A 14609-nucleotide genomic window follows, 5' to 3' on the forward strand; every position below is an offset into this window, starting at 1 on the left:
AATATAAAACTCCAACGTCTTGGCGCTAAAGGCTATGTCAGTGCCTGTTCTTCTGTCAAGCAGATCCCGAATTGGCAGCTACACCTATTAGGGCTACGGCTAGCTTTCCGCGTCATCATGCGTTGAGGTATAAAGGACGTCCTTGGCAACACACTTAGCAACAGCCGCAGCCCCTAGCTGTATACGCCAATTTGGATACGGCTTAAAGGCACTGGGCACTATTTGTAATTGTCACCAGTCTTCTGATTCGGTGTATCTCAACATATGCACACACAAAAAACGTGAACATTTGAACTCACTTGGTTGTCAAAATTGCGAGATAATAATGGAAGAAAAAAATACCCTTGTTACACGAAGTTGTGTGCTTTCAGATGCTTGATTTCGGGACCTAAAAATCTAATTCTGAGGTTTTGAAATCAAATTCAAATATATTAGTGGAAAATTACTTCTTTCTCGAAAACTACGTTACCTCAGGTAGCCATTTCTCAAAATGTTTTATACTATCAACGGCTCTCCGTTATTTGTTACCAAGTAAGGTTTTATTCTGACAATTATTCGAGTAATATTGTCCATGCCTTTAAAGGCAGTGGGCACTATTGGTAATTACTCAAAATAGTTATAAACATAAAACCTTTCTTGGTAACGAGTAATGGGGAGATGTTGGTATAGTATAAAACATTGTGAGAAACGGCTCCCACTAAAGTGGAGTTGTTTTCGAGAAAGAAGTAATTTTCCACGAATCAGATTTCGAGACCCCAGAATTAGAATTTGAGGTCTCGAAATCAAGCATCTTAAAGCACATATCTTCGTGTAAGAGTGTTTTTTCTTTCATTATTATCTCGCAACTGCGATGACCGATTGAGCTCAAATTTTCACAGGTTTGTAGTTTTATACACATGTTAAGACACAGCAAGTGAGAAAAATGGTCTTTGACAATAGTGTCCAGTGTCTTTAACGTTATCGCTGCAACCATCTGCAACCAATAAGCCTTGTTGAGGTATGGTGGTGACTATAGGAGTGTACTGTTTGGTTTGGGTGTATACAGACAAATTTAACCAGACAAAATAGTGTAATAGTAAGCCCTAATGTGTCCACCACATCTCAAACTGACTTATGGCCCTAGCCGTAGCCATAAGAACCTCCATTTTGAGCACACGGTCTCTTTCGGTGTTGTATCTATTGACAGTCTCTAAACTTAACGAGGCATAAAATACTTCATTAGAGCCTTTGTTGATAGGCAAGTTGGCCTTGGCTAACAACGCTTAAATTGCATTAACATTGCCGTTTCTATAGGAACCTTGTTTCAAAATCAAATACAATACACTTATTACACAGTTCGTGTGCCATGAGTTGTATTATTTAGCCTTCGAGAAAGACTCTGCTAGGGACGAAATGTCAGTACATTAACTTTTTTGTATAAATATTACACCACCACATTCAAGGCAGTGGACACTATTGGTAATTGTCAAAGACGAGCCTTCACAGTTGGTGTATCTCAACATATGCATAAAATAACAAACCTGTGAAAATTGGAGTTCAATCGGTCATCAAAGTTGCGAGATAATAATGAAAGAAGAAAACACCCTTGTCTTACGAAGTTGTGTGCGTTTAGATGGTCGATTTCGAGACCTCAAGTTCTAAATTTGAGGTCGCGAAATCAAATTCGTGGAAAATTACTTCTTTCTCCAAAACTATGGCACTTCAGAGGGAGCTGTTTCTCACAATGTTTTATACCACCAACCTCTCCCCATTACTTGTCACCAAGAAAGGTTTTATGCTAATAATTATTTTGAGTAATTACCAATAGTGTTCACTGCCTTTAACGTCGGTGTGTTTTGATGTTCTCGACAAAGAGAGTGTTGTTCTCTGAGACCTGTATCATGACACGGCCATCTTATTATTCTCCCATTCAAATGAATGTAACCACACCGAGGCTGGAAGGATAAATAGTCTGGTTCCTTTTTTTTACACTAAATATTAACATCGATTACCGTAATTCGATACAAGGAATATGACCAGAATGGTGGTAGCATGATAAAAGTCTATAAGACAATATCCAGTATGTGGCGGATGAAGATAATTGTTTTGAACACCCAGCAGGGTGGATATGTGCGCATTACAAGTCTTATTATTATCATTATTGTTATTCATTTGTTATTATTATGCGCAAGTTTCATACACATGCGCATTGCAATAACATGAGCCTCTACTCACTGTAAATGAAGATGTGTTTGATATAATTTACATGCAGAAGTATTTTTGGAGAAAACAAAGTAATAATCACAGGGCGATAATTTTCAGTAGAGTTTTGTTTATACGATGAGACGGAAATTCCTATCGTGAATGTGTTTTACTCATTTCTCAGAAACTACAGCAGCTCATCAGCAAGTAATATTCTATGGGAAACTTTCTACCACCATAATCTTATAACCGTGTAAGTTTATTATAAATCTGTGGATGACGTCTGTGTTTTGTGTGGTATACAAAAGTACCCAAACCCGTTAAATGCACTGTTTACTAATGGTTATTACTCAAAATAATTGGTAGCATACAAACTTTACTTGAATGTACTGTACAATGAGCAATGGAGAGCTGTTGATAATATAGAACATTGTGAGAAACGGCTCCCTCTGAAGTAACTTTTTTCTTCTTTTTTTCTTCTTTTTTTTTTTTACAAAGAAGTAACTTCGCACTAAAATATTTTTTATTATTTGAATTGAATTCGAGACCTCAGCTGAGGTCTCGAATTCACGGCATCATGAAAGCATATAACTTGTGCGACAAGGGTGTTTTTTCCTTCCATTATTCCCTCGCAACTTCGACGACCAATTGAGCTCAGATTCTCACATGCTTGTTATTTTATGCATACCTCAAGATACACCGAGTGAGAACCAAAGGTGTCCAGTGCTTTTAAAGACACACGGGGAGTTGCCTTGGATCGGGCGAGTTGGTCTATGAAAAAGTGTTTTAAAAATTAGAATAAAATGGATCCCGCAAAAAAACGAAATGATTTTAAAATTTCACAGAAAGCACAAAATCGGCCGTAAATTGGACACGTTGCCTTGGATCGGGCGAGTTGGTCTAGGAACAGAGTTTAAAACCGTTTGTTGTAAAATACATGTTTTAAAAGTAGAAAATAAAGATCCACGCAATGCCTCAAAATTGAATGGTTTTCCTTATACGTCGTGAATTAACACGGCACACCATTTAAAGTTAGTGACTATAAAATGGCCGACCGTTAGTTCGCAAGGGAAAACCACCCAATTTCGAGGCACTTTGTGTGAATCATTAAATGCTACTTTTCAAATATCTTTCTAATCATATCTATTGCACAATAACCGTTTTTCAAACCGCTTTCCATTGAGCAACTCGACCGATCCAAGGCAACGTGTTCCTTTAAAGGCAGTGGACACTATTGGTAATTACTCAAAATAATTATTATAATAAAACCTTTCTAGGTGAAGAGTAATGGGGAGAGATTGATGGTATAAAACATTGTGAGAAACGGCTCCCTCTGAAGTGGAGTAGTTTTCGAGAAAGAAATAATTTTCCACGAACTTGATTTCGAGACCTCTAGTTTAGAATGAGGTCTCGAAATCAAGCATCTGAAAGCACACAACTTTGTGTGACAAGGGTGTTTTTTCTTTCATAGTTATCTTGCAACTCCAACGACCAATCGAGCTCAAATTTTCACTTGTTATTTTATGAATATGTTGAGATACAGCAAGTGAGAAGACTGGTCTTTGACATTTACCAAAAGTGTCCACTGGCTTTAAAAGGCTGCTCTATAACATACTAAGAAAATACTCACGGTGAAGGAACTTGGCTTTGATGAATCCCCCAAGAAGGTCAGTTTCACCATTTGCTTCCATGGCAACCAATGACGCTCCCATGGCTGTACATTCCGTGCTAGCCTCTTCCCAAGTTGCCTCTTGAAGGATGAACTTGTAGCAGGAGGCATCCTGACACAACGACAGGGAGCGATCGCTTCCAGGACCTGAACAAGAAAGGAAGATGTGTAAGGACCAACAATGAAATAGATCCTAGTCATAGAGATTGCGAAAATAAGCGGCAAACAGAAAACTTAACACTTTCGCCCATTGCATGACGCTGAACACACAATTTGCGCGTCTATCATTTCAACCAAGTTGAGAGTAAATTCCTGTGTGTATATGTTGAGAGTAAATTCCTGTGTGTATATTTAGACTTCCAAAATGGCGGACAGTGCAATGCGCAACAAAACTACTATAAGCCATTTTGAGACATTATGGTAAAATTGTGGTTTGGGGTAAATTTGCCTGCGTAAACACATGAACCAAAATGAGTATATAGGGCCTAGTTCTAAATATGGCGTTCACAATTTCTCAAAGGCTGTGACGTTGCACAACGCGAAACGCATTAGCTTTCATTTTCATCAGTTTGGGGTTTTATTCTTTTGTAAACAATTAACAAAATTTTACTCACAAAACGGTGGACAACAGGGTAATCAATAAGAGAAAATGTTTACGCTGACTCCACAAAGGTATTATAACTGGTTTATTTTTTTTAACATGTCATTGAACAGTGAGCTCGAATGGACCAACGCATAAAGAGAAACAGAGACAACAAAACCTGCATCGAGCTAATAATTTAAATAATTATTTTGCCAATGGAAAATTTGTTTTGTCACTTCCCATTCATCATATAATGCAAATTTCGTAACAACAAGGTGGAACAACTATAGCCTTTATTAGCGAGGTTTGCGGCAGCATGTGTAGTGTACATCTCTTTTGGGTTATGTTGGTTCGGAACAAATACCGGTGGCTTACAATGCCAAGTAGCTTGGTTTTTTTTGTTACCATTGTAGCAACATATTAATCACAATAAATTACAGTAAATGTGCTATACATAATACTCTTTTAACAAAAACCCTTTATGCGTTTAATCGTTTATACCAGGTGCTACAAATCATCCGTCAGACGGTATGTCTAGGCTGGTGCGAGGCAGAAGTCTACGGGGACACATTTACGGATGATGCTTATTATTGGCAATTATACTATTTCTGTGACGTCACTCTAATGATGAAGTGTAGCTTATTTTTACGAATCTACACGCAGCGAATGTATACATTTAAATCCATTGGACCCTTTCGGTAAACAGTATTGTCCAAGGCCCACACTTCGTGTATCACAACTTCTATATCAAATAACAAACCTGTGAAAATTTCGGCTCAATCGGTCATCGGAGTCGGGAGAAAACCCACCCTTGTATCCGCGCGTTTCGCCGTGTCATGACATGTGTTTAAAATAAATCCGTAATTCTCGTTAACCAGAATTGATATTGTTTTACTGTTTTCTCAAAAAGTAAAGCATTTCATGGGATAATATTTCAAGAGAAGTATTTCACCACTACCTTCTGTAAACCCTGCAAGTTATTTGTAAATCTGTGAACTTTTTTTTGTTGTTCTGTACCGAAAGGGTCCAATGGCTTTAAACTGTCGATTCATTACAAACTAAAAGTATAGTTCAACTTGAAAATTACTGCCCTTCCAAAGTAAAAGACAAAACACAGCTGAAATCATAACATCTTTTAATTTACAAAAGCATTTTCCATGTAAAAAAATCCCTTGCAAGATTGATCAGGAAGCAGGAGTAGCCTTAACGTTTAGATGAGAAAAGGGCAGGTGGAAAAAAATACCAAATTGAAGGGTTTTTTTTGCTGAGTTGTCAGACCCCTTTTTCGGACGTCTTATTTACTGAGTGGCGATATAACATTCATTTGAAGGTTTTGAAACTGAGACGCGTTACTGTCAATATCCTATGTCAGGTTGTGTTTTCCTTTAAAGCCATTAGACATTTTTGAGAAAACATTAAAACAATATCAATTCTCGATATCGAGAATTACGGATTTATTTTAAACACATATCATGACACGGCGAAAGGTGCGGAAACAAGGGTGGGTTTTCCCGTTATTTTCTCCCGACTCACATGACCGATTGAGCCTAAATTTTCACAGGTTTGTTATTTTATATATAAGTTGTGATACACGAAGTGTGGGCCTTTACTTGGACAATACTGTTTACCGAAAGTGTCCAATGGCTTTAAGGATATTCTTTATATGTGTAATATGCTCGTGATTTTCGGCGATATCTAGCAAAAATGCGCCCATGATGCATTTTGGTATGCAATATTCACGTCTTTTTACGTGATTATTTAAAGGAACGTTACCAAATTGGTAAGAAACAACAATCGTGAAGATCACAGATTTACACAAAACTTACACAGTCTATGATGATAGTAGAAAACATTCCTTGAAATATTTCTGTCTGAAATTTCATATTTAATGAGAAATAAATAATCTAATTTCGCGTTTGGAGTTTATCGCTTAGTGAGCATTTAATTCATTTTTGTTTCTCATCGATGCAATGCAAAATTTGTAATCGGTTTTTCACTATTCTCTCGTGACCCAGATGGCTGATCGATCTCAAACTTCTACAGGTTTGTCTGTTTATGTATATAGTGGAATACAAAAAGTGCTATACACTGCTAGCAACTTCTTCGCTAGCAAAACCAATTCTGTAATGCTCCTATAATGACAACAATCGAAAGGTTAAAAAAAAATTAAACAAATGTATACTTTTCATTTAAAAGCTAGTTTTAATATACGAATGTGATCCAAGTTTGAACTTTTATTAATAGAAACTGCATGCGTGTCTCGTAGATCCGTGGCCTTTCGCAATGGAATTATTGAGGGTCGATATGATTTCGCGCCACGCCGAGCGTGAATATCGGATCAAGGAGTCAAGTTCTTGGCGCTATGCAGGTAGACAACTCTACTTAGCAGTAAGAAGAAATTATATAAATAAGTAGTACAAATGCGGGTACAACCATGTGTTAATTTTTTTAGTGGAAGTGTTGGCTCTGAAAGAATGCGGTGTGGTCTCGACGTTTCGAACAGTACAACTTGCTCGTCTTCAGGAGCTCGTATGCCAGTCTCCTTGAGACACGCAGAATAAACTTCTTGAAACGTCTAGACCACACCGGCTCTTTTCAGAGCCAACACTCCCACGAAGGTGATTTACAAGTGGTTGTACCCGCAAGCTTGCTATTAATTTATCCTTTCGTTCTACCTAGCCACGCCATGCAAAGCTTCAAACAGTACGTGCTTACAATGTTCGTGGGGTGCACGGCAGCAGGATGCAAAATATTAGGAACTGTGCAAAAGTAGACTATCGGTTTTTTTTTTCATGCACAAGGATCTAAACTTGTATGCAATTGGCCTTGTTCTTGCAAGTACACGTTGGTCTGACACGCAGTCAACCAATGGGTCTGTCTAATTTCATTGAGCTAAAATCTAGAGAGTAAAATATTTACCTGCTAAAAGCATATATGAACATGATACTGGTCATAAATGTTACAGGTGACATTGCATCGTGGCTGATAACCTTATACTTAGCATAAAACGTTTTCTCTCCTAGAGACGATCAGAGCATACTGACCGACATGTCGAGTTGAAAACTTACGGTTCTTTTCAATACCACCCCAACTCAATTAGAGACTATCATTAGATAATACAGCAAACCTTACTACATCATATTTTAAAGCATAATTTGGTTGTGCTTAGCGTATTTGTTTCTAGGCCCTGCTCTGTTTTCGGCTGAGACCAAACAGCATGGCTGATTACTTCGGCTTACTCGGTCTCCGGGTGACCCTCTTATTTGAATGCCTAAATGAAGTCAACCGAAAATAACGAAACATCCAGGGCTCATAGCCTTGGGAAGGTGGACATCTGTCAAATTTTGTAGGCATGACAAAACATTCGTTTTTTTGCACAGAATTCCAGTTTCCATCTTTATCAAGAAATAGTATTGTATATTTTGTTCGTCAGTAAACCAGTTTTTAAGATCGAAAACAGCCTTGGCTTTTCCGGGTAATCTGGGAATGATATCGCGTGCCGGCGCTACTAGACATTTTCTTGGGATGGGTGGAGAGGGGGGGGGGGTTGATAATTTGTAGGGGTTGTTGCTGTATTGATCCATGCATGGTTTCAATCTCACAGAGAAGGAGAGGGTGGGGCAAGGGTTCTGAGCCGGGGCGGTCATCTTGGTCTTCGTGGAAAACAATTCCCTGTTCGAGCAAAAAATAACATGTATGAATGTTGAGTTCCCCTAATTACATCAAAAGTGTAATGAACCTCGTGATGATTTGAGACGATACTATTTGGCCCCTTTCGAAAGCACGGCTTGGGTTTTGGCTTGGATATGGGCTAAGGCTTTGGTGGGGATGGGCTTGAGCTTAGGCTTGGGTTTGGGCTAAGGCTTTGGTGGGGATGGGCTTGAGCTTAGGCTTGGGTTTGGGCTAAGGCTTTGGTGGGTATGGGCTTGAGCTTAGGCTTGGGTTTGGGCTAAGGCTTTGGTGGGGATGGGCTTGAGCTTAGGCTTGGGTTTGGGCTAAGGCTTTGGTGGGTATGGGCTTGAGCTTAGGCTTGGGTTTGAGCTAAGGCTTTGGTGGGTATGGGCTTGAGCTTAGGCTTGGGTTTGGGCTAAGGCTTTGGTGGGGATGGGCTTGAGCTTAGGCTTGGGTTTGGGCTAAGGCTTTGGTGGGTATGGGCTTGAGCTTAGGCTTAGGTTTGGGCTAAGGCTTTGGTGGGGATGGGCTTGAGCTTAGGCTTGGGTTTGAGCTAAGGCTTTGGTGGGTATGGGCTTGAGCTTAGGCTTGGGTTTGGGCTAAGGCTTTGGTGGGTATGGGCTTGAGCTTAGGCTTGGGTTTGGGCTAAGGCTTTGGTGGGTATGGGCTTGAGCTTAGGCTTGGGTTTGGGCTAAGGCTTTGGTGGGGATGGGCTTGAGCTTAGGCTTGGGTTTGGGCTAAGGCTTTGGTGGGTATGGGCTTGAGCTTAGGCTTGGGTTTGGGCTAAGGCTTTGGTGGGGATGGGCTTGAGCTTAGGCTTGGGTTTGGGCTAAGGCTTTGGTGGGTATGGGCTTGAGCTTAGGCTTTGGTTTGGGCTAAGGCTTTGGTGGGTATGGGCTTGAGCTTAGGCTTGGGTTTGGGCTAAGGCTTTGGTGGGGATGGGCTTGAGCTTAGGCTTGGGTTTGGGTTAAGGCTTTGGTGGGTATGGGCTTGAGCTTAGGCTTGGGTTTGGGCTAAGGCTTTGGTGGGGATGGGCTTGAGCTTAGGCTTGGGTTTGGGCTAAGGCTTTGGTTGGGATTTGGGCTTAGGCTTGGGAATGTTTTTTTTCTCGATAGAGATGACTAAAACATGTATTTCTGACTCTTTTGTTTCAATATTGTGTATACTGTGCTTCCTTTACAATAATTATTTGAATATTTTAAAAGGCTTTTTCTCTATTACGAGTCATTTTCTGATTATGAGAAGGGAATATCTTTAGAACAAAGAGCACATGATATATCAAAACGAAGCTTGTTGTATGGTCTTTTCAGCAATGACTATAACTCAAATAATTAATTGTATGCGCCCCCCCCCCCCTCGTAACTCAATTTCACCATGGCAGAAGGAAGAGAAGGAGCTCTGATAGATGATACACACGCCTTCATCCGTATAGACCATGTTAACTTTGTTTGCAATGAGTGTGACCTTGTACATTATTCAGTATTCTGGCAGGCAAGATACTACACTGGTCCTTTGGGGAAGTTGACATTTTGTGTCATAATTTCCACGTAAATCAAGAGTTATGAAAATAAAATCTGGACAAGTTTTGAGATGTGACCCCTTTCATCATATCAAAAGTTGATAAGAATTGGACAGTGCAATCTCCATAAAATATCGTCTGTATATGGACTATACAGCTTGTTGCAGCCCACACGGAGCATTCAGGCATTGTGTGTCTGACGACTTGCAAACAAAAGAAATTTTATTTTAAAGTAAAACAACGAGTATACGATTTGTTATTTTCTACTTACGAAGCATGTTGATGCACGTACCATTGTGCTCACATGGATTAATGACGCAGTACACACTGTTTGGGTCCTCCATGGCTGACGCTGTTACCAGACAAAAGATAAAAACAGTTCATTAAACTGACACACTCTAAAAAAGAACAATGGCTGGATCTAAAAGAACATTTAATCGCACTCATATTGGGGAAATTTAATTTGTGCACACTCACAAAAACACAGTTTACTAAAAAATAATACAAAATAAATTTTGCAAAGACTAGTATCCAAACTTTACTTCATGTTAAGTATGCACAACATATCACCAATGTGAAAAAGTAAGGTAAATCAGTCATCAGAGTCACGTGAAAATATATTGAAAATCCCCTTACATGTTTTTATGTTTGTTTTTTTAATAAATCGAGTTTTTGGTCTCACGTACGACATCAAAACTGTGTTTTACTAATTTTTCATTTTCTTTTTGCATTTTAACCAAAAGTATTTCAGTGAAACTTTTCCACAATAACCAGTTTTATAATAGATTAAATTGAACTCCAATCTGTAAATATTTATTCGTTGTCATGAAACTGTTATAAGCACACCCTAAAAACCGGTCAAATGTTCAGTGAAAGTTGTTATAAGAGACAGTGTGCAAGAACCAGTGTTTTTTAAGGTATCAATAAAACCTTGTGCGGACGATACGTAGGTGTAATGATTATTGATCTCATAACGTCTTTTGTTCTCGGCGACACCGTTTGTAACGCCTGCTCCTTGCGTACGTGGTAAAGAATCACAGAGACCTAATTAGTATGATTACCGGTGCCGAACATCAATATGACGGACGCTATACAAAGAAGGTATCAGGGTCAAGTTGATGGTGCTTCAAAAGATTCACATTTTGCTAAGGAGATGTGAGTGACTCGTCGTAAAAATAGCTATTGGCTACCCATAGGGCAAGGCTGTAATAGTTGCAGCACTATGGAAATATATATAATTGCCAACTTAGTAAAGAATAATGGTTGACTTTGAAACGCACGAGGGTTGACTCTCTTAAAAGAGCCAAATACCACTCTTTGAAGAACCAGGTTTGACTCAACTCAATCTGGGTAGAGCGAGGTTTGACTAAAAAAGAACAAGGTCTCTGGAAGAACAAGTTGGATTGACTAAAACAAGAACGAGCGATCTCTTTGTCCAAGGTAAACAAAAAATGCCCTTATTCCTATGCAGACAAAGACAAAATCACAGTTTGTGCTCAGAATCTTGTCATGCAAATAACACATTTTGAAAAATGGAACATGCTCATTTATCAAGTCGCACACGGGACCGCACAGCACAGCACCAGTCAATTCAAGCATACCATCAGAAGATCGCCGGCTAAATGGATGTTGACAAAACAAAGACACCGACTACATCTGCCCACACGGTCACGAAAAGGGACTCAAATCTTGAGAGAGGCAAATATTGATCAGACTTATTATTTGAACGAGTTTCTCATGAGTCTGTTTTTCTCTGAGGTGTATAGCGCGACGAAATTGCCGCAGACGCTGGGGTGGGGGAGGATTGAGACAAACGCGGCATGCAGACAAAAAGAGAAAGCGGTGCCACTTGTTTTGTCAAAAAGCAAACTAGTGTTAAGGCCGGTTTCTAGTCGGTCGCACAATGATCAACTTTGAATGATTTTCAGCGCCATTTTTTTTTGAGTTCCGCGACAATCGCAAAACTGACTGTAAACTGACTTCAACACATTTTAAAGAGAGCTGGGCATTGTATTTCATGAAGCCTGTAAGCACAACAACTTTCTAGCACAGAACAATTTGCTTTGCAAACGCTGGTCTCCAGCCAAAAAAAAACTTGAAATTTATATTGTTGGGTGACAGGTGCCCTACCCACTTTTTTGTTTAGTGTAGATATTTGCTTTTAAAAGAAGCATTTCCTGCTTAACAACTTTATGAAATTGGGCCCTGGTACTTACACGAGTTAGACGAGTGGCGTTCGGGGTATTAGTACCACATTAGCACCCGTGAAACTGTCGCACAAAAAGGAAATATTGCACAATTCGTAAATCTACATAAAGGCTTCACTATATTCACTACTTGGGGCAGAAGTCGTGAATTGAGTCTTGAGTATTGACGTCAATATTATAGTCGATGTCCCGTCAGGGCCACCATAAAAAAATAATATGCCCATGAGACTTAAAGGCAGTGGACACTATTGGTAATCGTCCAGGACTAGCCTCCACAGTTGGTGTATCTCAACGTATGCATAAAATAACAAACCTGTGAAAATTTGAGCTCAATCGGTCATCGAAGTTGCGAGATAATAATGAAAGAAAAAAAAACACCCTTGTCACAAAAAGTTGTGTGTGTTTAGATGGTTGATTTCAAGACCTCAAGTTCTAAATCTGAGGTCTCAAAATCAAATTCGTGGAAAATTGCTTCTTTCTCGAAAACTATGGCACTTCAGAGGGAGCCGTTTCGCACAATGTTTTATACCATCAACCTCTCCCCATTACTCGTCACCAAGAAAGGTTTTATGCTAATAATTATTTTGAGTAATTACCAATAGTGTCCACTGCCTTTAAAGGCACTGGACTCTATTGGTAATTACTCAAAATAATTGTTAGCACAAAAAACTTACTTGGTATAATGAGAAGTGAAGAGCTATTGAAATGTATACCACACTGTGAGAAACAGCTCCTCTGAAGTGAGATATATTTTAAAAAAGAAGTAATTTCTCACTCAAATATTAAAAGACTTCAGGTCTAAAGCATTTTATTAGACATCTAAAAGCACACAAATCTGTACAACTTCGATGACCAATTGAGTCAACATTTCACAGATATGTTAGTTTATGCATTGGGATACATCAAGTGAGAATACTGGTATTTGACAATTTCCAAATGTGTCCAGTGCCTTCAACATCGAACGTCTTATTATTAGAGGTAAATTTATTGTTCACGGGTTATCGAAGGGGCCGTTCGTCGACACTCTATTTTTAAATGTATTTTTTGATCAAATAATGCGTGTGAATATTCTTTCAGTTCTGACAGTAGCGCAGACTTAATTATGGTCTACGAATTGACAGTGTCAATATTTTGTCGAAATGGGCAATGGCGCGAATTTCTCAAAACCAGCTGGTACTATTTGTTTTTGTCGCAGGCTCACACCAAACGAAATTCATTTCATTACGTGACGTTAAGCACACACGCTCAAATGAGCAGTCGACGGTGGTCCCCCTCTGCTTCTCACCCCCCCCCCCCCCCCCGCGGACCCCGGCTCGATTCCGGACCCCGGTTCGATTCCCAGACCCGGTTCGATTCCCGGACCAAAGCATAAAGGCCCAGTCCCACTGCAGCGATAACGATAACATGTGAATTTGGGTTTTCAGTCCTAACCTGACTGCGTGGGTTTTCCCCCCTTTAGGGGTTTTCCGTTAACATATGAAACTGAAATGTCTTCATTGTCTTCTCTATATAGAAAAAGTTTGTGTGGTTCATTCCATCAATATGCTTTGTCGATTAATAATTCAGACTCAGAAAGTAGCTACATAAAGAAAACAAGTTGAACGAAACAATGAAGGTAAAGGCCCTATAACGGTTGCAGTATTTAATCCTCCAAGGCACAGTTGAACAATAATCTTATAAATAACAATCTTGATAATATTCTCAAATAAACAAAAAGATTCCTCCTTTTCACGACTTTATGATTCAATTCAATTCAATTGTTTATTGTCACACATATAAATACATATACAGTGAAATTCACTTCGGCTTGCGAGTGTAAAAAATATCAAAAATTACAAAAATTACAAAAAATACAGAAAACCCTTAAACCACATAGGCATACAATAACGAACAAAATAAACAGTATGCGCACATTATGCAGAGAGACAATAACAGTTACAAAATTGCAACCCCCCCCCCAAAAAAAAAAAAAATTAATTAAGTAACCTTATTGCACTGGGAAAAAAACTATTGCGAGTACGGTTGGAGTCGGCTCTGATCGCTCTATATCGCTTACCTGATCTCATTAATTCAAACAAACTATTCGCAGGGTAAAATTCATCAGAAATAATAGATCTAGATTTCTTCAGAACCCGTGCAGCATAAAGTTTATCCAAAGCAGGAAGCTCACGACCAATAATAAAGCTAGCAGTGCCGACTACACGATTGAGTCATATTTCGACCATAATGATTATTGTTTGACAATGAACGCGTCATAAAAAAAAATCCCATTAAAAGCTTTTGAAACGTTCAACTCGATACAGTAAATTTACTACCAATAAATGCATTTTTTTGCTGAATACTATTACCAGGGCCTCAAAATGAGTCAATTATTGACCTATTTTGTTTCATTAAGTGCCCTTACTTATTGCCATTGTTCATCCGCGGTGACCATAGAGACAGCTTTGAGAACGGAACTATGTATAGCCTCCAGTCCAGTAATTAGCCTGTTCTTTAAAGGAACATGACATGTTTTTTTGCTTACAAAAAAGTTGCCGGTAGTGTAAGCACTTCATGTAATCCACCAAACACATGCACATAAACTGACAAACCAGTAGAAGTTTGAGATCGATCGGCCGCGAAAATAATGAAAAACCGATTACACATTTAGCATGACATCGATTAAACAAAAAAATAATAAAACGCTCACTGATCTAGCAATTAACTCCAAACGGGAATTAGTTTTATTTATTTCTCATTATTTCATCAATATGACATTTCAGACAGAAATATTTCAAG

At 39.0% G+C, this 14609-nt stretch overlaps 1 protein-coding gene across 1 annotated transcript in view; it reads right to left on the reverse strand.

Annotated features, from left to right (window-relative positions):
• Positions 1-14609, reverse strand: part of LOC117298088 (latrophilin-like protein LAT-2) — a 65165-nt gene that overhangs the window by 39302 nt on the left and 11254 nt on the right. The window contains exons 2-3 of the mRNA XM_033781330.1: positions 9896-9976; positions 3812-3997 (exon numbers count right to left, since the gene is read on the reverse strand). Coding sequence (XP_033637221.1) covers positions 3812-3997; positions 9896-9976 — 267 coding nt within the window. The remainder of the gene's footprint in view (positions 1-3811; positions 3998-9895; positions 9977-14609) is intronic.

The sequence above is a fragment of the Asterias rubens genome, chromosome 12 (assembly GCF_902459465.1).
Source record: "Asterias rubens chromosome 12, eAstRub1.3, whole genome shotgun sequence".
In the NCBI taxonomy this organism is placed as follows: domain Eukaryota; kingdom Metazoa; phylum Echinodermata; class Asteroidea; order Forcipulatida; family Asteriidae; genus Asterias; species Asterias rubens.